Below are 26,042 nucleotides of genomic sequence, written 5' to 3' on the forward strand. Positions count from 1 at the left end.
ATCAGGATAAATGTTTGTCGTTATCGGTATTATTTACTTATTTTGTTTGTTTTTGTTTATTTACTTATTTTGCTGCTCACAGTTCCCAAACAGATTTTTCTAGACATGTGGTGCGGTATTCTTATAACTGACAGCTCGTGAACTTGAACTACACCTCCCATTTTCCACGCGTCAGAAGTACAGGAAGGTTCCGCATCGCGACGCCGTTTGGGATTGTAGTTCATTTTGTGAGCAAGGGGGCTCATATAATAGTGTGCGTATCTTCTTTGAGGACTCTAAATCCCAGAATGCATTGTGAAGGCTACTACCGCAGTTGTTCCTTGGGCCGGGTTGGTTAAATGGTGGTTGTGTTAGGGACATTGTATGACTTTCACTGCTTGTATTTAGCTGTGTAGTCCATTCATTTTAACCGGTCCCCATTTATTTAAATCATGGAGGCTCTTATCCCCGTAATAAACAAACTTCAAGACGTCTTCAACACAGTGGGAGCTGATATTATCCAGTTACCGCAGATTGCAGTGGTTGGAACACAGGTAAAACCATATATATACTATGTGCATTATTTATCTGTTTAATTGTCTGTGCTTTTTTGAAAAAAAAAAAGAATGCTTTGCACAATACTATGCGTTTATCTTTCTGTTTAGCTTTATGTTTATAGTAGTGTATAGTATCTTGGTAGTGTTGATAAAGGACGTAATACATTTTATTCGTCCCATTGCTTCGGGTGAAACTAGATGTGAAAATGAAACGTAGTCAGGAGGTATCCATCTGAATCAAATGTGTTAGGTTGCAGAAAATAGTTAAAATATGCCAACGGATTTTAGAGATATATTTTTGTATCCGTTCCATTTTCCCTTGTAATGCGCAATAGCGCTGCAGTGAAAATGAAATATTGTCATGGGGAGGTGGTTATTCTAATCAACACTAGGTCAGAGTTCCATTAGCAAAACTAGTATAGGTGTTGCAAAGAGACATGTCGCTATAAGGAAAACGATCACTTTAGTAAGAGATTGCAAAACTGATCAGTGACAGTTTTGGCACCCGATAAGACAAAAATGACAGTAGTGTGGGGCAGAACATGCAATAGGCAAACTTCTGACCCCCTTTTTGTAGAACGTATTAGTTTAAACCTCAAACGTGCTACAGCGTGCTATGTTGAGTTAGTATTTTACTTAGAGGGCCTGTTTACAATGTGAGTCTTAAGAAAAAGGAGTACATGTGCTTAATTATGCACCAGTGATAAAAATAAAAGAAATGGATAGTGGTAGCCCTATCCTTGTCAATCTAAGCTAATTCCACCCAGATTTTGATGTTGAAACTGACTGTTTTGTATACACATTTGTGCATTATATATATTGATAGTTTTCAGCGGACTGGCTTCCCGTCCCAGGTGTACCCTGCCTAGCTCCCCTTGCTTGCCGGGATAGGCTTTGGCTCCCCTGCAACCCTGAATTGGAAGAAACAGTTGAAAATGGATGGATAGATATATTGATAGTGTATTCACTGATTAGCATATCTGCACAAAATGTTATGCCATTTTACCTTTGTTGAAGGTAGAAACTATGTAAGGTGTAAGACTACAGCATCTCTCCAATCAGTACCATGTCCTCATTTTGACAGTAGTTAAAGGCAGTTGTAAAAAGGCTCCTTATTCTCGGAGTGTGTACTCTCACTGGTCACCAAGGCATACATTTGTCAAATATCCAGGCTTTTCTGGAAAGCATGTACTTTGCAAAGGTGTTTCAACAGCACAAGGTTGAACTGTCACAAACAGAGGAAAATATTTCTTTTTAGTGCTTTAACTTATGACTTAGTTCTTTTTTAAATAGGCACAAAGTCGGTAGTGGAGATTGAAATTATGTTGAACGTTACCAATACTTGCTTTTTTATTGAAGAAAGGGTGCAATAGGTCACCCATTGGTCTCTGTTTTTTAAAAAGCACAGTACTGTTTTTTTAAAATGTAGAAAAACTGCTCAATATGTGAAATAAAAACCTATTAATTACCTTATATCTTTCCTGCTTTAAATATACTTTAAAGTTTTATATACAAATCTAAGAAAATACAAAGGGTGTGCTAGTTGGATCCAGGGGACTTTTTGTTATTTGTAATATTTCCAAAGATCCCATGTGGCCACTTCTTGAAGATACCTGGGATCTTTGACAGACATCCCACCCAAAGCTCTCTGCATAAAGACATCCCTTCCACCGCCAGCCTTAAATACACTTTTAATTGGTTTTGAAAACAAGGGTTTAATATTGTGTCATCTGCAAAGATACTGCATAATTAACTAAAATCAGCATGTTTATTTTCCCAGTATTTTTCTCCAGTGATCACAGTGTAGGAATCCCTGTGTGTGTGCTGAGTTTTAATGCATTGTGCTGTTCCCTCTTCAGAGCAGTGGGAAGAGCTCGGTGCTGGAGAGCCTGGTGGGCAGAGACCTGCTTCCCCGTGGCACAGGAATTGTTACGCGTAGGCCGCTCATTCTGCAGCTTGTCCATCTTTCACCAGAGGACCACAGGAAAACAGACGAAAATGGTATCTTTCACTGTAGCTGTTAATGTCATTCAGTGTGTGGCTAAGCTTCTTGGCATGCCTGCCCTAGTCCTGTTCTCTTAAATTATTGTTTCATGTTTATTACGTGTCTATTCTGTGTACATTTTTCAGATCTCCTCAGACTTTCCTTTTTTCATCCAAGACCAATTTTGCTGCAGTGTTTGTAGCAGTTCTCTACCTATAAACTCTGTTGTAAACCCGTGAAATTTTACAGTGGGTCCTGCTATTGAGGAATGCAAATTAAACAGTCAGTCGGAAAATATTATTTTTCAAATTATCTACTTAATAAGCGGTACCATTGGTTTTGCAAATTTGCAATGTTATTTCTAAGTTTGTTTTACAAATTTTCCAAAACAGTCACAAAAACTGTCATGCCATGCAAATTCTCTAGTTTCTCAAATTTATTTAAAACTTAACTTATAGACATCCTTAAATATAGGTTATATTCAACCACAGACTATATAGTATACTACTGCTAGCTATTAAAATTACTTCTGCAGTTTCTAAAATTATGCTTTCATATGTCCATGCTATGCTAGGCCAGTACATGGACATGATTTTTTTGTTTTGTCATATAAGCAACAACCCAGCAACAGCAAGAATCCTTTGAGGGAAAACAAAAACTTCACCCATACATAATAATTGTGGGTTAAAATCATGCCTAGGACATATATCAATATAGAACCTGCAGGAATGATGAATTTGATCATCAAGAGGAGCCATTTGACTTCTTTTCTGTGAAGTCAAGAGAGAATGAAAACACAATACAAGAGCAAAGGATTAGGCCTCCTTATGCACCTTGATCATAAATAGTTATGGGATCAATAGAACATTAACAATTGGAATGTTAGCGTTAGTGCTGGGTCCCTGGGTTCAATTCCTGGGGTGCTATCTTAATGGAGTTTGAAGGTGCTTCCATTTGTTCACATGCTCCAGTTTCTCCCACAATCCAAACACAATGTTAGGTTAATTGTCTTCTGGGAAAATTGTCCCCGGTGTGAGTGTGTGCATGTTTGTGCCTGTGTGTGCCCCTGCGATGGTCTGGCATCCTTACCAGGCTGTATCCCGCACTGTGCCCATTGCCTGCTGGTTTAGGTTCCGGCTCCCCCAGAGGCCTAGTCAAAAGTATTAGTCAAGTAGTTGGAAAATACATGTGTAGTTAAAAGCATGTATAGTTAAAACTGCAAATAAATCTTTTATGGAGGTTATCAAAGGAATGAAAATTGGCCCTGGTCTGACTGTGCCCAGCAGTTGACTGGCCCATTGTGCCCATTGCTTGCCAAGATAGGTTCTGGCTCCTTTGCGATCCTGTATTGGCTTAAGAAGTTAGAAGATGGATTTATAATTCTGATTATAAGAAATAATTGAAATAAGCACTTTCTCCTGTGTAGCAAATTACGTGTCTCAAAACACAGGTAGAAAACATGAAAATCAATTAAAGAAGAGCACCATGTCTAGGGATGGTAGAAAATGTGTATATTGGGCAAATGAAAATCACTTCAGAAAGACTTCAGATGGCTACAGCCTAAATGAAATTCCAGTAGGACAGTTCCAATTTATTAAAAATAAACACTACATAATTAAAAAGGCTAAACCACTCGGCCTCTGTAAACCTCACATTTGATTATTACTGTGACTTACAAATAGGAGTAAAGACAAGCTTAATGCTTTGTGTTTATCTAGCTGGGTTTTATGATGTCTTTGCTCATGTACGCAAGAGCAGGTCGCTCCATTTCTGCATGTTTCTCATCTTCTTGTAGAATACACTGTACTGTATGGAAGAAGGCGTTTGGCTTTTCATTTTCTTTAACATCATGGGTTGTTATTTTTATCAGTTCAGAGATGTAGTCTTACAAAATAGAAAATGTTCATGTTTAAATGATAATGCATTATTCGGGGAAGGGCTGAGTTCACTCTCTTAGTTTCCAGTGTTACTTGTTTTAAAATAGAAAAACTACTGTATATAGAATTGTTATCCCAAAGTACATTTTCAGTAAGATGACATTTAAATGATTATGGGTCAGAAAAAATAGAAAACTCTATTTTGAGAAAAAAAAATCTTAATTGTCTGCTTTTGGTCTCTTAGCAAAATGCCCATCTCTGACTTCAGGAAGTGCCTCTGAAGGGAATTTCATGAGAATCGTTAATTTAAAGGGGACTGTTGCTCAGCACCACAACTATGGACTAACATGTTAAGTAATGCAGTATAGATGCTACACCTAATGCTTTTTCTGTTGTGTTTTTCTTCAAATACAGACCCCTACGCATGGAAAAATGGGCGCCTTAACAAAGGTCTCCTCTTCCTCTTGTTTCTAGTCTGTGTCTGTCTGTCTTACTATATGTGACTCTTTACTGCTTCGTGTCTGTCGTGTCTTCATTTTCCTTGCTTTTACTAATGCTAAAATTGGTCTGGTTGCCCATATCATATGTTTGTCCAAGTAAAAACATGGGAGAGCCTTCTTGCTTTTAATGCGCATCAGGAAGCACTATCAGTATACAAATTATGATCTTCAAACCTTGTCCTTGGGCTTTCTACTTCATTAATATGATTAGTGGGCGGAGAACAGAGTGTTCGTGATCGACATAGAAACTGCATTTCCTGTTGATGTGACCACTCTAAAGAAAAGACAGACAGATTTAGCAAAAACTGGATACGTTATATTTCAACATTGTGTTCTAACAGGGATAAAGAAAAAATATCACTTTATTTTTTACATGATGATATTATGTTGAATTGGTTAATTATGGTTTGATTTTTCTAATAAGTTTAATTTATCTGATGTTTTGTTTGAGTGCAGTCTATAATGTTAAAGTCACCATTTTTGCTCACCATATTAATTTTTTAATTCTGTTTAGGGTTTGCTATTCAGCTGTTTGTACTTGCTGTGTAAACATCTTTTGTAGCCACTGTGTGTTGCCATGCAGTATGACTCTATATCGTGTTACTTTACATTGATGTAAAGTCAGTCCGCTTAGTAGAGGTGTCCCGCAGACTGAAAGAAGCAACAGAATTCTTGAGGACTATTTTTTTAACATCAAGCATTGATCTGTGTTAGGTGATACTTTGAATACAAGTAAATCACATTTCTTTTGCAGCACACAAATCTTCAGCTTCATATTTTACACACCATTACATTCACTTCAGTAATGACTGTAAGGAGAACTGTTTAATTGTCATCAGAGCTTGCAAAGCAGCACGGGAAAATATTTGTAATTGAGAAATATCTGGTTAAAATGAAAGTGTAAACACCTTAAGTACAATTCGAAAACATTGAAACTGCCTTGATTTATCACATCATTTATATTGGATAAGCAAAGACAACATATATTTGACTATAATGACTAAAATATGATGTGAAGTATTGTATTTTTGCAATATTGTATTGTTGTTTTGCAGTATTTTAATTTTGTAGATCTGCTGCACTGGTAAAGAATGTCACAATATTCTGTTTTAATCCATTTGATTTAAATCTGCTGGATATCACTGCAAGTTACCATCTTAAAACTAAAATGCTTATTACCATATTCTATATATGTTAATGAACATCTCACTTCTGGAAGAAGCTTTGTTTTACACTTCATTAAAGAGTGTTTTTATAATAGTCTGCCCATTCTTAAGGATGTTGTGTACAATAGTAAAGTTACGATAGAAGGTATATGTTGTATGTTGTAGTTCTTTGTAATGAATGTATCCTTGTTCTTTTCCCTAGCTGCAGAGTGTGAAGAGTGGGGCAAGTTTCTCCACACTAAAAATAAGGTATGCTTTACTCAATAAAAAAAAAAGTTTTTGCAGAAGAAGCACTGTACTTATATTGTGTGTTGTGCACTATGGCAGTTCCTGGATTTAAATGAACATTTGTGGTACTCCTCCCAGCACATAATTGGTACAGCCTAAATGAGTGTCAGAACGTCTGTGTCAAAAGAGCTCTAGCAAGTTGATAGATTTGATTAAGTCTAGTTTGATTAATTTGAAGATCAATTAGACTTACTATAACTTTGGATATTTGAGATACTCATGTATTAATAGATATGACTTTAGAAATGCCTTTATTTAACAAGCTTCATATATTGTAAAACAATTTTAAATAGAATACTCTTTAGATGCCAGGGTATACAATGAAAAAAGCATGAATTCAGAAATAAAATCTGTATATATAATAATTTAATCATTGTGAAATTAAAATATTTATATTTATATGTACCTTTCAACGCATTTATCAACGACCTGTCAGTGTAGGAATAGTTCTGCAGAGCATCCTGAACTAGTGGCTTTGTCAGTGTGTCATAAATTAAAAGTATAAGCTCTGTCAGTTGTCCTGTTTAAATGACCACTTCAGTTAAATAAACAGTCAAGACAGAAGCCAGCATACTGAAACCACATCATGTCTTCACACAAAATCTGTCAAGTACAAGTCATTCTACTGCTCCTGAGCCTCATATAAGTAGATCACATGCAAAAGCTTCCTTATAGCTCTATGCTACTCATACTATGAAAGTGGAATCTTTCTTTTAACAGAGTTAATAATAAAAAAAAAAAAGAAAATGTTGGGCCTGAAGTCTAGAAATCTTGGGCCAGGTTTTGATATTGTCCTTGGCTAATTCTTAGCCTTCTATGTAGTTTCCTGCAGATGTCTGCTGTCTTGATATCTTAATGTTCATTCTTTCATTTTAATATGAAGAACGAGTCTCACCTTGAATGTAAATCATACAAGCTGGCTTGCTTTTGAAAATTGATACCTTTTTACATTGTTTGAAGTGGTGATGTAGATAATGTTTTTAAATTAAAACTTATATGCTTTTTATAAGGAGAAGTTTAAGAAATTTAATGGAATTAGTTCAGTGCTTCTGCTGTAATCACAGATATGACATTTACTCCTTTAGTGTCCTTAGGGAAGAATATTGGCTTATTTATTGAATTTACTTGATATATTATGAATACAATAAGATTAAACATTTACGGATGTAGGTCTAAAAATTAGTATTATGCTATGATCAAACTCTTAGTGTTTGTGTGGTAACTTATTCTTTTTTTCAGATCTATACAGACTTTGATGAAATCAGACAAGAGATTGAAAGTGAGACTGAAAGGATTTCTGGAAATAACAAAGTAAGCAATCTAATGGGAGATAATGATCTCTTTGTATTGTTACGAATGGGGGGGTTAAGAAACTGAAGAAAATCCTGAATTGACAGAGCAGTTTAGTCAATAAGTGAAATAATTATTCATAACCTCCAACTTGTAAGTGATTTCTAGCAATATATGCGAGTGGCTGGTATAATTAGAGTCATGTGAATTCTTTGTTCTCTGGCACAGATTTGGTGAGAGGAGTAATAATCCAGGCATACTTGGTTAAACAAATATTTATTACAATGACACAAGACACAAACTACACTACACAGAACAAAACAACACACAAGTTACTGTATGTACAGTATTTACAAACAAGGCGTTTCAGAGGCCTTAACGTTCTGGTCACCCAGAAAAACCCAGACTACTACTAAGAATTAAATTCTTAATGCCTACAGAGGTCACAAAAAAGATGAGCTGCCTTCTAACTAAATATAAAGCAACCTGCAGTTAGATCTCTCTCTCTCTGCACCCCAGATGCCACAAAATAAATGCACCCTAAACAGGAAAGACGTTTCTAACTGAGGTATCTTTTACCCAGGAAACCCAAGTTCCCTAAAAACAGAGAATAGCACACTCTCTCTAACAAGGTTCAAATACTTAGCTCCAGTCAGGTTTGGTTTGGATGATCATGAAGTAGGGGGTCTCGCCTAGCACAAGCTTCAAGTCCCAAATCCTGCCGACTTTCTTCCTTTCTTTCCCTGTGCTCTTAATGTGATCTTATGTTGTCTGTTTCTGTCCTGCTCCTTTGCAATCATTTGCCCACAACTTACCTAGGTATACTAAGATAAACTTCACAATTGTTTCTGCTCAAGGGACCCCCCAGACCTCAGAAAACAGCCTCTCTCCTTTGAAGTTAAAAGTGTTTACCCTCCAAGTGTCACAAACTTCATCTAAAATCTAAGAGACACATCTCAGTCACCTAAAGCTGTAACAGTATTTTAAAGTTCTTTATCGTAAAAAGGCCTCTTGGAAACTGTTAACATTTGGGAATAGTTTTATAACCTAGAAATTAAAATGAATTGTGATATTTTTAAAACTAGATTATTTATAGTAACTAGGCAGGCCCACATGACATGAATGAGGACTTGAATGAAAATAGTTCTTCTAAGGTTCTGTCCTGTAGCTTTCAAATGTAAAAAAAAAAAACAGTTTTGAAACAATAAATTGAAGAAAGCTTTTTTAAAGCCAGGTGTAAATCTGGAGCAGTAAATCTGATACTATAGCAGTGTTTTCATACATAGTCTGGATTCATTTCAGTGTTAATAAGTGTTTTACGGGACACCATTTGAAGGTCTGGGAAGATAATTATTCAGAGGTTACCTAGTAGCTCTAGTTCCCTTTCTGCACTGGGATGTCCCCTGAAACTCTGGCAACCCTTAGATTTTAAAGAAAATAAGTGTTTAATCATTTGGAGCACATTCTAGAGCACGGATTACCAAACGCAATCTGCAGGTCAGCAGTCTTTCGAGGCTTTCATTCCTTAAGGACTCCAAATGGTTTAGACTAATTACGGGCTTAACTGTAGCAGTTGAACAGCCTTTTCTGACTCCCTGGGAGCTGCTGATTTAAAGAAAGTTCAGTTTGAGAAAGAATTGAGAAATAAACAAAAATCATGTACCGTTTTCTAGGATACTAGAACCATTTCGGCAGGAAGTTGTGACAGTATGTTTTTGCAGTTTCTGATGTTAAAAGAGCACACCTAGGCTGCTCCCAAGTACTTTGTACCTGTGACTTCGTCTGGCCTGTCATAATCTGACTGAGGCGGCCAAGAACAGCTATGGTTGTATTGGCTTTAGTCAGCCATAGACCCCTTGAGTTTTAGTGCAGCTGCATCTCCTGGAGGCCTGCTAGGCACCTGTAAACTTGCTGGTGATGATGGTGAGAGGTGCACCACTCCTCTAGTCAATCATGACTAATGACTGACAAGTGGGTATAAAGGCAGAATGCTCAGAATCCTCTTTCTTCTCTATTGGTATAGGACTTGCAGTTGTAAAGCCAAGTGAAGCGTATACATACAGCAATTTTTATATAATACAATACACAATAAGCAATAAATCATTTTTTAAGTCACCAAACCATTATACATAATTATTGTCCCTTTTACTCTATTATTATTACTCTATTGTCTATTATGACAACCTTTCCTTCTTTGTCTGTTAAAAATTGAAAATAAATATGAATATATATTTTAGAATGAGTGTTTACATCCGATTTTTAAAATATTTTTTAGAGTTGTTGCTAATTTTGCATTTAATTTCCACAGGGTGTTAGTGATGAGCCCATTCATCTAAAAATCTACTCTCCTCATGTGGTGAACCTCACTCTGGTGGATCTACCTGGAATCACAAAGGTATGACAGCAACATTTCAATACTGATCACCACAGAGAATTTTAGAGATTACGATGTCTGCTAATATATAATTTTTCACTGTCGGAGTCAGTTTAGGTCCTGTAGATTGATTAAAAATCGACAGGACCTTTATAGTGTATTTTGTTTTTCAATTAAAATTCAATTAAAAGATGTGTAAAACAACACTTAACTTGTTTAAGCCTATTTGGCTATTGATTGTATACACTACTTTATAAAGACTGTGTTTACTTGTCTTTTGTGAAGTTTGAATTCACAATTTTAAAATTTAAAAACTATCATTTTCATATCACACAGTACATTTTCACAAAGCTGGGATTCTCAAAAATTAGTTTCTGTTTCAGGGATTCAAATATGCCCTGCATACCCTTATTTTTTTCAGTAACTTTATATTGTGGTTTACCTATAAAGTGGGTATTTTTCAGCAGCATTTCATCAAACACATAAGCAAAACAACTTTCTAGGAAGCATTACATAGCAGTGCTTGCTGCCTTTTGGAGACATTTCACATTTTAAGTAAATTCTTGAACTCAAAGTTCCATTTCAATGCTTCCTCTTCATCAATGGGATCAGACCCAGATCAGCAGGCAGCTTAGCAAAGAGCAAACGGCAACTGAGAATGGAAAACTATGAAGATGAGTGTTAACTCTGTTGCCTCATGATGTGAACTAAGGTCCCGGTGGGCGACCAGCCCAAGGATATCGAGGTCCAGATACGAGACCTGATCCTGAACCACATCGGTAACCCCAACTGCATCATCTTGGCCGTGACGGCTGCCAACACAGACATGGCCACCTCTGAGGCACTGAAGGTTGCTCGGGAAGTGGATCCTGATGGTGAGCTTTTTAAAATGGCAGAATACCTCTCAGTGCACTTGTTTGGAAGAATGTTGTCAAAGAATTTGTCTGCATCGAAAATCCTTAGGAGCTCAAACTATATTTGTCAAGTAAATGCAGTTTTTGTGTGACAAGTATCCTGCCCTCAGACAATTTGTTTTTGCAAAGATTCTTCTGTCCTCTGATGAATCTCTTATAGCATATTCTGATCTGCTCAGCCTGTAATAAAGAAACTTATTATTGTGTGAAAACACAACGAATCGTTGTGTTTTCTTTCTTCTTTTTTTCAGCATGGAATAAACCTATTACTTGTTCCTTTGCAGCCCACGCATGCTGATGCAGCTACCCACCTGAGTTATTATTGTGTGACTACTTATTTATCATTGACTGACTACTTAATCTGTGCAATTTCAAAAAGTGTTGACTAAATTGGTTAATTTTAGTTATATGTTTTTAAAACTGAATTGTAACAGAAACTGGAGCTGCATAATGAATATAGTGCATCATTTGGCAGGTTCTCACAAGCTGTGACCCTCTCTTTTATTTTTTAGATTGTTTAATGGTTTGTTTATTATTAAATATCTTAATTGTAAATGTGAATCTCATATATTTGTAATGATGTAATTTATTTTGTTAGTTTGTAAATAAGTTTAATGTTAATAGAATTAATAATAAAACATATAAATGAGCTAAAATAATTGCCCCCAAAGCAATATAAGTTAATTCAGATGCTAAAATAATGAGCATTATTCCCATTATTACCCTTTAACAATTGTAGAAACTATTGTCCTTTATTAATATCACCATCTGATGCACTGTATATGGGATGTCATTCATAAAGAAATTCTTTATGCAGCAATTTTTGCATTACGGTGTTCAAATCGAATACTTTTCAATAGCTGAATGAAGGGTTTCAGGAAGGTAGAGTAGATTCCTTTATTAGTCTTATCATTTGATTTTAAATAAAAGTTAAAAATGCATGCAAAGAGATGCCTTAACATTAATGCAGTAGTTAAGGACATGGAGAGGTAATGGAAGTTCTATGCTGAGGAGTGAGAAAGATGCACAGAGTTCCAGCTGTGGAGTTTTCTTCAGGTGTTCTTCACATACGTGCAACGTTTTCCGATTTCTTTTTATTTTTTTAGGTTTTTACATCTTGTACACTGACAGCTCCCCACTCTTCTTGTGGTGAAGCTTGTATCTGGCTCATTGAATTTATTCAGTCATGTCAAATACAGTATATAACTTACGGTACCAAGAGTGCCATGTACCATTGACATCTTACAGGTAGATGATTGATACCAAAACTGATCATATAGTGAAATATATTTGAAGGTTGCAATCCTGCTCACTGGATAGGAGTTAGGACTGTAAGATAAGTAGGCTGGTGTTTTGTTACTGATGAACTGTGTGTTTTACTGCTTTGTAGGACGGAGAACTTTGGCTGTTATAACCAAACTTGATTTGATGGATGCTGGCACAGATGCCATGGATGTGTTGATGGGTCGAGTCATTCCAGTCAAACTGGGCATTATAGGAGTTGTAAATAGGTACCTGTCAGCCTGCTTATACTCTTGATTTCTTACTATTAATGTTATTATTATCGTCATCATCTTAGCAGACACCCTGATCAAGTGCTATGGATATGAAATTTACTGTAGAGTTGAAGTAATTAGCTTGCAGATTACATACCATTGTAGTGTTAAAGTGAATTTGCATACTCTACACATTATAAGACATTGGAAGTAAACATCTATAAATCCCTCTGACAGAAAACCTTTTTTATTCACTGTAAGAAGTAAGACCTTTGTGAGTTTGAGGCTGTAAATCTTTTGTTGCTACTGATTTTTTTAACACTTGTGCTCCTGGACTTTGATTTTAAGAAGGGGATTTTTCTTAACATTTTTGCTCACCTTGCTCAACAAGCAAAGTTGTTGTGGCAGCAGATACATCAAAATGGCTTTTTCTTCTCTTGGATTACCATTACTTCACGTACACTTATACACATATTTACATGTTACAGTTTATTACAGTAATTTCCAAAAATTGTTTCTTAAAATATGCTTTTAAACACCATAGTCTATCATAAAAAGTGATTTTTCTTGCTTTGCAGGAGTCAGCTGGATATTAACAATAAGAAATCGGTGGCTGATGCAATTCGTGACGAACACGCCTTTCTACAGAAAAAGTATCCCTCCCTTGCCAATAGGAATGGTACTAAATATTTGGCTAGGACTTTAAACAGGTAAGTTTTTTTTGCTTGCTTTATTTTCCAAGTTACTGTAGCATGTTTCATATAGTCTTTTTCATTCATTGAACATAGTGATTTAGAGCTAAGTGAGGTGGACCAGAAAGCTTTTTGTAAGTGATGGACATTTTCTTACTTTATATCATCTTAACAAGAAAGGACAAAACATATCTGATATATACACTTTTATGCCCTTCATGGTCAGATTATAATTTTCACCATGCTTAATTTAACACTTCACACTACATGCCTGATATTCCTGTCATTTTCAGACAATATTAAAACCTGACCCACAGTCTGCTTTATTACTTTTCCGATGATGTTGAGATATATTTAAAACTTATATCTTGATGCCCTTTGGGACATTTACTGAAATTTGCATAGTCTTTAGATTTTAAATTACACTCTCCATGGAGTTAGTGAGGAATAGTTAGAAGTTTATTTTATATAAGATATATTTATATTTATATGTTTATATTAAGTTATTTGATATCATAAGAAGAACATAGGCAAAATGCCCTCCTCTCATTTGTTCTTATCTGGTCTGTTTGGTACTTAGGGTTAGGATTAAATTTAATTGATTTAATGATCTCATCCTGCTGTTTCTGGAAAGAAGCCTGTCTTCAATATCATGAATGGTTGATCCATACTCCCACACTTTGGTGAAGATGTGCCTCCTGTTTTCAATTTTTAATGCATTTCCACATAGTTTGTAGTAAAGTTATCCAGCACTGTAGGGAAGGAAAGGTTTTAAAAAATGCCAGATAATTGATAAGTTTTATATACGAAAGTGCTGATTTTTGCACATTCATTTCTAACATTGTAATTATGTCTGCTTTTGTTGGTTTGTATAAAATGTTTTAAATAAAGCATGTTGTACTTAAAACACAGATTACTTACACAACATTGTTCCACAATACACGTTACAGTTTAATGAAAAACACAATACATTAAAATTTAGTTCAGTACCTGTTTAATGATAAAATATTGTTTTTAAATGCTTTTAAATGATCTTCTTTGGTCAGATTGGTCTAAAACTGCCAGAAAATGTTTGAAGCCAAAGTGAAGACTTATTTTATTACATCCCAATAATTGCATATTTGAAACTTGTTCAAATTAAGAATTACAATCATTGACTTTTTTGATTAATAGAACAGATTACACAAGAAGATGACATTCCTTCTAATGCCTGTGACTAGGAATACAGTGGTGTAAGCAGCATGTAAAGGTTTCTTGATCCATAATGCAGTGTTTTTCCTTACAGGTTACTAATGCACCATATTAGGGACTGCTTGCCTGAGCTGAAAACGAGAATCAATGTCCTGTCAGCCCAGTATCAGTCTTTGCTCAGCAGCTATGGAGAGCCTGTGGAGGACAAGAGTGCTACTCTTCTGCAGCTCATTACCAAGTTTGCCACCGAGTACTGCAACACCATTGAGGGCACAGCCAAGTACATTGAGACTGCAGAGCTGTGAGTCATGTCTCACCTTGCCATCAGATACCTCCAGGGGATAGCTGCTGCATGTAATCTTGAATTAAAAAATAAAATTAAAGGAAGCTATCATTAGATAGAATGAACAGTAATGTTCCTCCCTCAAGAAATATTTTTGCTGAGAAGAAAGATGTTCTATATATTGCTCGAGTGCTGTCCAATTTCTGCAAAAGATGGAACAGTGTTAAAAAGGATTAGCTGGTTCATGCGGCGAAGGCTAATTGAGAATGTGAGGAATTGCTGTTGGGTTTATTTGATTCTATTGTTCCAGTTTTTAATATTTGTTTTATTCAGTCTAACATGATATTTAGAGAGTGAAAAGCTTTTTTTGTAATAAGATTACGCATGGTATTCTAATAGGATCATCCCAGTACATTGAAAACTTTTAACATTGTATCCATTGATTTAAATTCTACACTTTTAACTACAGAGTAACATTTTTGCCTTTTTTTTTCTTCCCTGCATTGTTTACATGTAAATTATGTCGGGTCAGAATAAACATCTAAATCTTTCTCATATGTTGCCTCAAGCTTAGCATTTCCCATTTTATTTTTCATATTAAAAAAAATCTTGAATTTTATCTAAAACGTTTTGAAATGTATTTGCTCCTTCTACAAAGTTTGCAAATCCTCATATTTTGGTATTGTCTGCAAAGTTTGCTAGAAAGAACTGTGATCCAAATATAGTCCAAATATTGCCTTATCATGATTTATGAACTGAAATGCTTTATGTTCCCTAGTGCTTCATTCTTGTATTTACTAGAAAACAAGAGTTTGGCCTAAGAGAAACACAAATGAGACAATTGTTACAAAAAAGACTTTTTCATTGAGCATGGAATTTGTTTTACATTAGTCTCTTTAATGTTTCAGGTGTGGTGGAGCTAGGATTTGCTACATATTTCATGAAACATTTGGACGGACATTAGAATCAGTCGATCCCTTAGGTGGACTCACAACTGTAGACGTTCTGACTGCCATCAGAAATGCCACGGTGAGTGTGGTGGTGCATGAAATGAATCTGCCTGTTTTATATATAATATAAAGCTGTACACATGATACAGATAACTGATCATGTACTAGATGGATAAAAAAATCCTGGAGTTTCTTGAATATAATAAAAATATGTAGTTTTTTTTTTCTTGAACTGTAGACCACTGAGCCTCTCTGTTATGGATTTTGTTTGTTGATTTCCAGGAGCAGCCCACTCCTCGAAATTTATCTCCATGTCTTCTTGCTGTTACAGACCAATGAATGTTCAGTGTGCTGTTATCTTTTGGTGTTGCACAGGGACCTCGGCCTGCGTTGTTTGTCCCCGAGGTGTCCTTTGAGCTGCTGGTGAAGCGACAAGTGAAGCGTTTGGAGGAGCCCAGTCTGCGCTGCGTGGAGCTGGTCCATGAGGAAATGCAGAGGATAATTCAGCACTGCAGCAATTACAGCACACAGGTGGGAGTCCAGACAGGAGTAGAGGTGCAGCAGAACTCTAACCTCACTGCCTTCACCATGTGTTGCACCAGCTGTCATCAGTAACGCACTGCCTTAATTAAGCCAAATTCCTACAACAGCCAGACAGTTGGGACTTACAGTTGAGAGATGCTGGCATTGAATGTTTTTACTGCTTATGCAATGCAATGCTTCTATGGATACAATTTTTGCATCAAAATACACTTGAAGCACAGCATGCATTTTTATACACATCCACAAACATTTCTAAAGTAGAATTAGAAAGCACATACAAAAATAGCCAGATGAATTCATCATTAGTTTTTTTTATGCCATTAAGCTGAAATTTATATTGCTGTGATCAGAAACACCTTCTGAAATACTGTTCAGAGTTTTCCATAATTTTTTACATTAATCTATACACTTCTTTGTAAAAGCATGAGTATTGATTGGAAACGTGATGCTGCTTTATTCACACACTGCTAGCTTTCCACAACCTACAAGCTGACAGGAGTCATTAACAAGCTACTATTTCTAACTTAATCTCTACACATTGTTTACCCTCGCAGAAGAGCTTCCAGTCCCAGTTGGCTTATGACAGATTTGAACTAGAAATGTATTAACTACAGTGCACAACCTTCACTCTGGAGTAACATCTTTATAGTTTTTGTCATTCAGGAATGCAAAGTATACTTATTTAGGTAGCAGGGTTTCATCCTACAATACAAATTTACTGTAATTAAAATTTATTTTCTTAGTCTGCAGCTTTTTATGTTTTATGTCTACCAGAGTCTCACACACAGTCAGTCAGGGACTGAGTACTCGTTATACTAAAGGAGTGATGTTGATTTCCACAGGAGTTGCTGAGGTTTCCAAAGCTACACGATGCCATTGTAGAAGTTGTCACATCCCTGTTAAGGAAAAGGCTACCTGTTACCAATGAAATGGTAAGTTCATTTCTATTCTGTACCATTCTGAGATGAAGGCTGTATGTGTTTTATACAGCAACTACTCACTATTGACTAAAGTATCTCTGTCATTGCTGTCTGTAAAGGTTACTGTGCATTCTTTTTGTTATTGCAGTAAAATATGGAAAAATATTAAATGCTTTAGATTTTCTACATTTTTGATAACTAAAAGCCATGCATGAAAGGATATTCATTTATTCCTTTTTTTAATTATATAGTGTTAGCATGCCCAAAGGGGTTGGGCAGCCAGTTGGCCTTGGACCCCTAGAGATTTTTTTTATCCTTACTAGGGAGTTTTTGGTTCCTCTCCTCCGTTGTCTTTTCTGTTCTGTATTCACAACATGTATGGGCACTTGCTTTGTTAAGTGCCTTGGGGCAACCTTGTTGTGAAAGGCGCTATATAAAAATATTTTAATTGTACCCGACACCATAAAATATTATAAGCATTATGAGATGTTTTATAAGATAGTTGAAAATGTCAGCCAAAATACCTACCCTGAAAATGAATTGCCTTTGTGATTTGAATAGCTTCTTTCTTTTGTGTGACTGTTCTAGCTTTATTGTGTAGTGTTCTTGTCACGTTTTCCTATCTTTTATGAATTGATAGTGTATGTTAAGAAATTTTTTTTAATTGACTTGTCTAACTTTGTCCTCTTAAATCCAGTAAAAGCAGGATGATCCCTGTACTAAATGAATGTTATGTAATATTCCAGGTGCACAACTTGGTGGCTATTGAATTAGCTTACATTAATACCAAACACCCAGACTTTGCTGATGCCTGTGGACTTATGAACAACAATGTAGAGGTGAGAAGAATTTCAGAAAACAACATGTAAACTGTCTTTAGACTGATGAAATAAAGTATTTCTGCCTGAGTGGGTCAAGAACAGCCAACAAAATCAGGTGTTGAACATCTGAAAATATTAACATCATGACACATGATTAAAATGTAAAATTTTAAGAAGAAACATTTTTATCGTCTGTTTAATAGGCAATCTAATTCATTTACAGTAACTCTTGTAGATTTAGAAACCGCTCCATATTGTTTTTTAGTTTTAAAGAAAAAACAACTTTCTCATTATTTTTTTCGTAGGAACAGAGGCGCCAAAGAGTACGAGACATGCCCTCAGCAGTCCCTCGTGATAAGGTATTGCATTTGCATTGAACTTACTGAAGCCAGTGTATGTTCTTTTCTACGCGGTTATTTTCACTGGAAATTGGATGGCTCAACAAAGAAGACATTTTTAATTTAATTTAGCATATTATTTTTAAATTCTATATGGGGATTTCGTGTTACAGACTGGTGTCCTTCACACTTACACCCCTTGTTTAATAATTTCCAGTTACTCCCATCAGAACGCAGATACCAACTCGCCAACTCCAAAACCAACAGATTTAAGTTCTCATTCATACCTGTAGCCATCTCATTACTTAACACTTGACTTTCTATGCAAATATGTACGTTGTGTATTGTTCGTCTCATTTTTTTTTCTGTCCGTCTGTACACCAACGCTGCTGCTGTAAAACAACTTGCACCCAGAGGGATAATAAAGATTCTCTCTCTGGTGTAATGCAGTTCTGATGATTGTTTTTTTTTAGTGTTAATTATAACTTTCACTACATTTATTAACTGTGGTTTGCAAAAGAACAATGTTCTTCAAACGGTGTTCATCAGTTCTGTACGATATTAGATATTGCGAACAAGTCTTTACTTCATTTTTAATAAGGTTCAATAAAAAGTTACAGGAATGAATAAGAATTAGATCTTGGTTTTCTTCTGCTCACTTGTGCTGGTGGATCTAACATTAGACAGTAGGCAGATAGTTTGCAAGTAACTATCTTCTATTTTGTTAGATGATAAATAGAATTTATTTAAAACCAATGATAATGCTTCATGAGGTAGATTATAAATAGCAGTAGTTAGGCTATATTTGCGTAAACAATAGAGAAACATTTAATTTTCTTATCTCTTTTCTCATGTTTCTGCCACCTCAAGCTCACTGCTTTATCCTATGTCCATCTCTTGTACCTGTTTTAGTCCTCTAAAGGTCCAGGCTGGCAGTCTGTCTCCTTTTCAGAGTCCCCAGTTGCCACTGCCATGGAGGCAGAGGGAGCTAAGGTCTGTCTCCTCCACAGTGTGATGTCAGCATGTTCTCAAGTGGACCTTTTTGTTCACAAAGTCTTACACGCATTTACCACCCACTTCTTCTCAGCTCTGGGCTCTGCTAATCGTAGTTATGGAGAATGTTAACCCTCAGCCACATCATGTAACCCAGAGATACTGTAGCACATCGCCAGTCCAGGAGCATGTTTAAGTGGTCTGTCACAGTTATTGGTTTGCGTAACCCCTCCAGGTTCCTGTGATATATCACTTGTACTTGCAGAGAAATCTGCACAGTCCTATAACCAGTCCGTTCTTCAGAGTTTCCATTTACGCAGTCAGTCCAGTTCCTCTTCCTCTCCTTTTGACCCAATCTTCAATCTTCTGAAAAATACCAGAAGGGAGGTAACAGGAGTATTCCCCTTTAAGGCTAAAAAAATAAACTTTCCACTACAAAAATAAATGTTTTATTATCCTGCCCTGGAACACCCTGACAGGCTTAACCGTCCTTTGCCCTTTACGGTCAGGCTTCCATTCTCTGAAAGAATTATCCAGATCTTCTCACTACAATTCTATCACTGCACTCTTAGACGCAGGAGCTTAGACACAAACCTCCCGAGCCTAAGTAGTACACCTGGCTACTAATAAACCCTGTGAGTCAAGCCTGTGGATTGAGGACTCTCCAACTAGACCAATCGCATAAATTATTTTTCTTCCAGTGGCATCTGTGTCACAAAGGATACTAAATAGGCAATTAAGCAAGGTTTGTCCAATTTTCACTCTCAGAGGAGGCGGCCCTGGGCAAAGCTTTGGCTTGCATCATCACATTGCCCTCCCTATTTAGTTCACTCAGATGTCATCCTTGAGCAAATAAGTGCGAATCGGACATGCAGTCTTAACAGACCACTTGGGTATGCACGATCCCACAGCTACCACCATCTGTAGTGAATTCTGACCCCCCCCAGGCCACATCATGTAACCCACAGATAGCACGTTATCTTTTTAATCTTTTTGTAATCTACAGTACATGCAAAGAACTTCTTCCTGAAGAACATCTTCAAGTCACAATAACAAACTAACTTTTGCTAAAGTGGGAATTAGAAGCTCATTTGTCCACAAGATTGGTTTGAATGGATTTGAACCAACAATTCCTGTAGAAAAACAAACAGAAAGATCACTCTACTCTCCATTTTCCTCTAATTGATTTTATTTATGGAACATGTGCTTTTTAAATGATCACATTGATTTTTGATTCGAGTTTTTATGAGAAACAGATGACAATTGCTACATTTCGTTTTTTTGAATTCTCATACTCAACCATAAAGTTCCTGGATCTGCTGCTGATTTGTGCATTTTCTTTGTATCTGTTGAGGAAGAGCTTAAGCATGTATAAGGTGGCATGACATATGTTTGAACTGACTAATACCTGACTTACTCTTCTGACAATCTGAGCTGTTCCCCAGGGTACTGTGAAATATTCAGTTTTCATGAAAGAAAAATCAAATGGATTCATCTTACATATTACTTTTAATTCATTCTCATTTTATGCTCAGTGTGGGTCATAACTATATCACTATCCAGTGCCCTTTTGTTTCCTACTAAATTTCCACAGTAATTTTTAGGCCCAGTGAGCTTCTTTGTCTTAAATAACCTCAGGGATTTCAGTATAATTTAATTCTATATTAATAGCTTGGAAAATTATCATTTTTTATCTACAGAGACTTTTTCTCCTGGTAAGAGTAGCAGCTTAACACATTTAAGTACGCTTCCTGGAGTGTAATGTTTCTTGTTATTTGGGACCACTTCAAGGGGTTCACCCTGCAGCTACCAAACAACAAAGAGGCAATTTACAAATAACTATCTGCAATGAATCTTTCTCTATTGCCTTCCTGTAACCTTTTTATCAGGTACATTGCACATCATTAGGTAATACTCATTCATAAAGGAAAAATATTAATTTAGCCTTTCTAGTTTTATGTGTTAAACGTGAAAGGGATGGCGAAATAAGGCTCTGAAAAGGAAGTACAGTGGTGCTAGAAAGCTTGTGAACATTTAATGTTGGATCATTTTGATCAGTAATATAATAATAATAATAATAGTCCCTGTCTAAATCTTTACACTAGTTGCTGTTGCTAAACTTCAAAGCTACCATTGATAAAAACAAATGTGATAATTCAACTAGATCAAATAGCAAATGCCACTACCTTTGTGTGTGAATAAGTATATGTACTGTAGATCTATAACTAGATGCCTTCTTATTCTATTTAAGGGGGACCAGGAGGCAGGAACTGGTAACTGGAGAGGGATGTTGAAAGCATCGACAGGTGACGATGGGACAGAAGAGAAGACCAAACCCCAGTCCTCACTCCCTGCCAGCCCCCAGAAGGGCTACGCTATCAACTTGCTAGATGTGGTAGGTCTACAACTTTTGAGTGGCTGTTACCTTCTTGTAAAATTTGCAAAACACTGTGGAGGTTTAATTACAGAAATGTATTTTTCAGCAATTGCAACAGTTCTTACCAAAACATGTCTTTGGGGTGTAAGTATTAGAAGAAGTCAGAAACAAATTGCACATTAACATCTCTTTAGACTGAGTGCCACGGTCACCCTTGACCTCTGGACTGTAGGGTACATCCTGCCCTTCTGGGCAATAGATGTAGAACAAAAGAACCATTTTACTAGTTGAAAAGAGTGCATTTCTAAGTTTTAAAGATACATTGTATAGTTCTCTGTAGGCAATGTATGATTTTATCATGCTAGAGTAGGTAGCTGATGATTTTATCAATACATTCTCTTCCATTTCTTGTGAAAATGGAATCAATTATTCTTCTAGTGTTTCTGTATTAATATTCTAAATAAGCCAACTGACAGCATGGTGTATCTGCTGACTCTATCGTTAAACTGTTAACTCCTACGCATCATTTGCACTTATCGGACTGGGGTGCATTCTTTTCTGTTTTAAAATTGTAAGCTTATCTCCCTGCCCATAATCAGCTCTTGCAATGAAGATATTTTTTTCACTTAAGCTTTTAATTCTGTGTAATTTATTGTTTTAATTTGTGTATACATGTATTTTTATTGTAAATGTACCATTTTCATCTTCAAAATTGTGTGACAGAAATCACATAGGGGGTTTAATTCTAGCTTTCTAAAATTCAAGACCATAATTACTTATGATAACAGCTGTATTTCATCATCATTATTTGGAAATATCATATACAGCTACAAGGCATATGATGTCTTTCTATTGGATATGCATACTGTATCCACAGTCGTTCTAACTGAAAGTGGAAACCTCTTCCTGCAAGGTATGAAACTACCCAAAAGATGAGCAATGTTTTTGTCCTGGAATAATGTGGAGACAAAAGGAGTTAAATGTAACTAATAAGGAAGATGCTAGTGAATCCATCATTTTTCCCATGGTTGTCTCTCCATAGCCTGTGCCTGTTGTAAGGAAGCTCTCAGCAAGGGAGAAGCGTGACTGTGAAGTTATCGAGCGGCTCATCAAGTCCTATTTTTTGATCGTTAGGAAAAATATCCAGGACAGGTTTGTCTGTTTTTTTTTAATTGATCTTCAATAAAAAAATAGTCATTTACATTTTTAATTATTTTCTAAAAAAGCTATGCGATTAGTGTGCTTATCCTTGTAAGGCATTTTTCTTTATGGTGTTCTTTGACCACAGCTTTCTTGTGTAATTGGTGCACATTATGAAGACTGAGAGTCTCAATGTGTTTGCATGCACATCTCTCTATACATGTATAAATGATCATTTTTTTCAGTAATCAGATTGAGTTAAAAACTTTCATAACATGAAAAATGTGTCCTGTTGCTTCTTGGATCACTTAGGCCACTGGCCATTGAAATACTAATGCCTTAGGTTGCATACAGTTAAACTGTGCATCTCATGCTGGTGAATCACATATTCTTGTATTATGAAACATATTTAAATCTTCTGTATTTAAAAATTGATTTTTTTTGTAATCTGTCAGATTTTAAGAATAACATGAGCGAAAGTGAGTATGTACAAGGATAACATTAATAATAAGCTGGAGGAATACTACTTGTTGTTGTGTTGAGCCCACAATATATAAATAAGTGTTAAAAGTCACAGCAAAAAGGCTGTTTCACCAGTTAAAATTAGTTTCACCTGATTATGGAAACAGTTATCTCAAGACATTTCAATTCGGATTTAGAGGAAGAAAACGAAAGTGCCTCAATGATGCAGTAGACTTCAGCCTTCTTGCCTTTGTTGTGATTTGCTCTGTGTGTGCAGTGTGCCCAAGGCTGTGATGCACTTCCTGGTGAATCATGTGAAAGACAGCCTGCAGAGTGAGCTCGTGGGACAGCTTTACAAGTCCATGTTGCTTGATGACCTCCTGACTGAATCTGAGGACATGGCACAGCGCCGTAACGAGGCTGCAGATATGCTTAAGGTAACCTAGTAGATCTCAAAAGCTTCCCTTCTGAATGAAGGGAGCTGAGAAAAGAAAAAAACAGACATTCTTTGTGCTATATAATTTTTTAATTTATAGATGACTGTAAGAGCATTTACCAGATTAAACCAAAAAGTTTAGAATTTTTGTTTTGCTTGTATTAAATGAAGAGAACCACATTTAGACAGATATTCATATTTAACAGTATAATGAAGAGACTTGTTTGTATAAAAGTATCTTTGCTTTAACAAGAGTCCTTTTTGCTGTCAGAAAAACTGATATTTCTTCTCTGTTGTAAAGGTTATCAATTCTGTGAATGCAAATGCTTTCTGTGGGTAGTTTCAGGTCCCACACAAATATGTTCTTTTCATTAAAATCTGAAATTTGTAGCAGTCAAATGTCAAATCAGAGTATTTAAAAATTTTAATCATCTCATAAATTTTAGAGATGGGGAAAAAATATATATGCAGCAAGAAAAGCCTTAAAGTTGCAGTAACATTCACATTAAGTACTGTAATCCTTTTGTCTCTGCTTAAGATTTTTTTTAGGTTTTGTTAGAAAATGGCCTGTATTGTGGCTTGTTTCTGTTACACACTCTTGGTCCTGCATTGTATTTTTTACATCTCTACTACAGGGGATAGGGATTTGTTTGTTTTTTTCTTGAATGAGATACTGTAAACGAATTAGCTATCACAAGCCATTTCTTATTAATGCATAGTACGATGAACATTACAATAACCTCTTGAAGACAGGTGACATTAATGGGAAAGATTTTGACAGTTTATTGTGGTATTTCAATTTCAAGGTCTATTTTAACTTTTTATTTATCAGTAAATATCAGGGAAATTAGGTCATCTTATTGGAGCTGAAATCTATTCTTAAATATCCTTCTTCTCTTTTTTCAGGCCCTGCAGAGAGCCAGTCAGATTATTGCTGAAATCAGGGAGACACATCTGTGGTGAAATCATTGGTGTATCCCAGAATTCTGTTTAAGATGTCATTGACTTCAAAGCAGCCAACTTGAAAATGCACTGTTGTTAATTTGTGTACCACATTATTTTATTTACATACTTCAGCTACTTCAAGATGATTAAATATCATACTTCAACTGTACAAAACTTCCTGTTAAGTGAGATCTTTTCATATTTCATTAAATATACAATGTAAACATTTAAGATTCATTGTAGTGTGGCTTTCCTGAGAAAGCAATTTCCTTATGTAGCTTATATTAAAAGTTAATTATATTAAAACTCACATTCACTTTAAATTGGACTGGTGTTCATTTGCAAACAACAGGTACAGTTTGTCAGTAATCAAGGAGGATACAAGTTATGTAGATGAGAATAAATATACTTTTCTTAAACATATAGAAGCAGAGATTGTGTGATCATACTGTATGTGGTCATAAAGATGTATTTAGTGTGAGATTGTGACATTGTATATCTCAATGTATGTAAAAATATAGATAAGGCCCACATTTTCATTGGAATGCACCGACACATCAATAAGTGGTGCTATATAGCTGTCGCCATACATCCTGAGACATACCAGCTTCAGTAATATTATTCACTTATTTATTGATCATAATAGTTTTTAAGCAATTCTTATATGATCGATATCACTTGAAAGTGTATTGAATGCTCACTTACTGTATACAGCAAGTGGTTTGTATAATTTCTAATGAATTAACTAGTTTAAGACAGGTTCTCCTTTTCTGCAATTCTGTAGAAATTCTGTAGAATTTATTCACACCTTGTATCTTAAGAGTTGATTCATCACAGATATTACTTTCAAGCACTTTCATCCTAGCATTTCTGCAATTTCCCTCACGGGATCAATAAAGTATCTATCTGTTCTATCAGCTTACAAGGCTGATATTTCAATATGAAATACAATGAAAAAAAATATCAAATTAGTGAATGGAATTTGAAAGATAGATGATGCCAATGCATATGTCTGTTACAGTACAATACTATAGTTATTTGAAAGGTTATAGAAACTGTATATAATTACAGATATAACTGTATGTAGTTCTACATAAACAGGGACCCTTCATAATATGCCTACAAAGCATTACCTGACTCTATACATTGAAGACTGTATTGGTACTGATAGAATCATGCCAAGCCTGCTGAAATAAAACAATTTAACTACTTTTCAAATTTTGTTAAATTTATTATTGTTCAATGATTAAACCACCAAAGAACTGCATATTGCATTTTACATTATTCTGCCTGAAATGTTTCTATTATGACTGAGGAGGGTGTCCTGCTATCTTGTTATTATGCAGACATGAGGGTAGTTTCTGTGTGCAACTGTGTAGATATCATTACAACCATGAGTGTTGGAAGCACCTCTTTTCCTTTCTTGGCAATAACGGATAAAAGGTTATTAACATATTTTCATGTGTTACCTAGAGTCCAAAGTATTTTTAGTATAGAATGTTCAAAAGTTAAATTTTAAACTCTGC

At 35.7% G+C, this 26,042-nt stretch overlaps 1 protein-coding gene across 4 annotated transcripts; it reads left to right on the forward strand.

The window, feature by feature from the left end:
* Positions 1 to 283: 283 nt before the first annotated feature.
* On the forward strand, positions 284 to 25,734 carry dnm1l (dynamin 1L). 4 transcript variants are annotated; one of them, XM_088923887.1, is made up of 20 exons: positions 284 to 533; positions 2,396 to 2,537; positions 4,812 to 4,847; positions 6,266 to 6,312; positions 7,591 to 7,662; positions 9,950 to 10,036; positions 10,728 to 10,890; positions 12,320 to 12,440; positions 13,004 to 13,135; positions 14,403 to 14,609; positions 15,500 to 15,620; positions 15,917 to 16,072; positions 16,927 to 17,016; positions 17,751 to 17,843; positions 18,131 to 18,184; positions 19,076 to 19,156; positions 21,408 to 21,551; positions 22,576 to 22,685; positions 23,413 to 23,572; positions 24,478 to 25,734. In XM_088923887.1, exons 1-20 carry the CDS (start codon positions 432 to 434, stop codon positions 24,532 to 24,534), a joined length of 2,175 nt encoding a protein of 724 aa, XP_088780013.1. In that variant the 5' UTR covers positions 284 to 431; the 3' UTR covers positions 24,535 to 25,734. The 4 variants fall into 4 exon arrangements, with proteins under 4 accessions (XP_088780013.1, XP_088780015.1, XP_088780014.1 ...); XM_088923889.1 differs by lacking the exon at positions 19,076 to 19,156; XM_088923888.1 differs by lacking the exon at positions 4,812 to 4,847 and having other exon boundaries at positions 294 to 533.
* The last annotated feature ends 308 nt before the right edge of the window (positions 25,735 to 26,042 follow it).

Source organism: Atractosteus spatula, chromosome 8 (genome assembly GCF_055471065.1).
Source record: "Atractosteus spatula isolate fAtrSpa1 chromosome 8, fAtrSpa1.hap1, whole genome shotgun sequence".
Lineage (NCBI taxonomy): Eukaryota > Metazoa > Chordata > Actinopteri > Semionotiformes > Lepisosteidae > Atractosteus > Atractosteus spatula.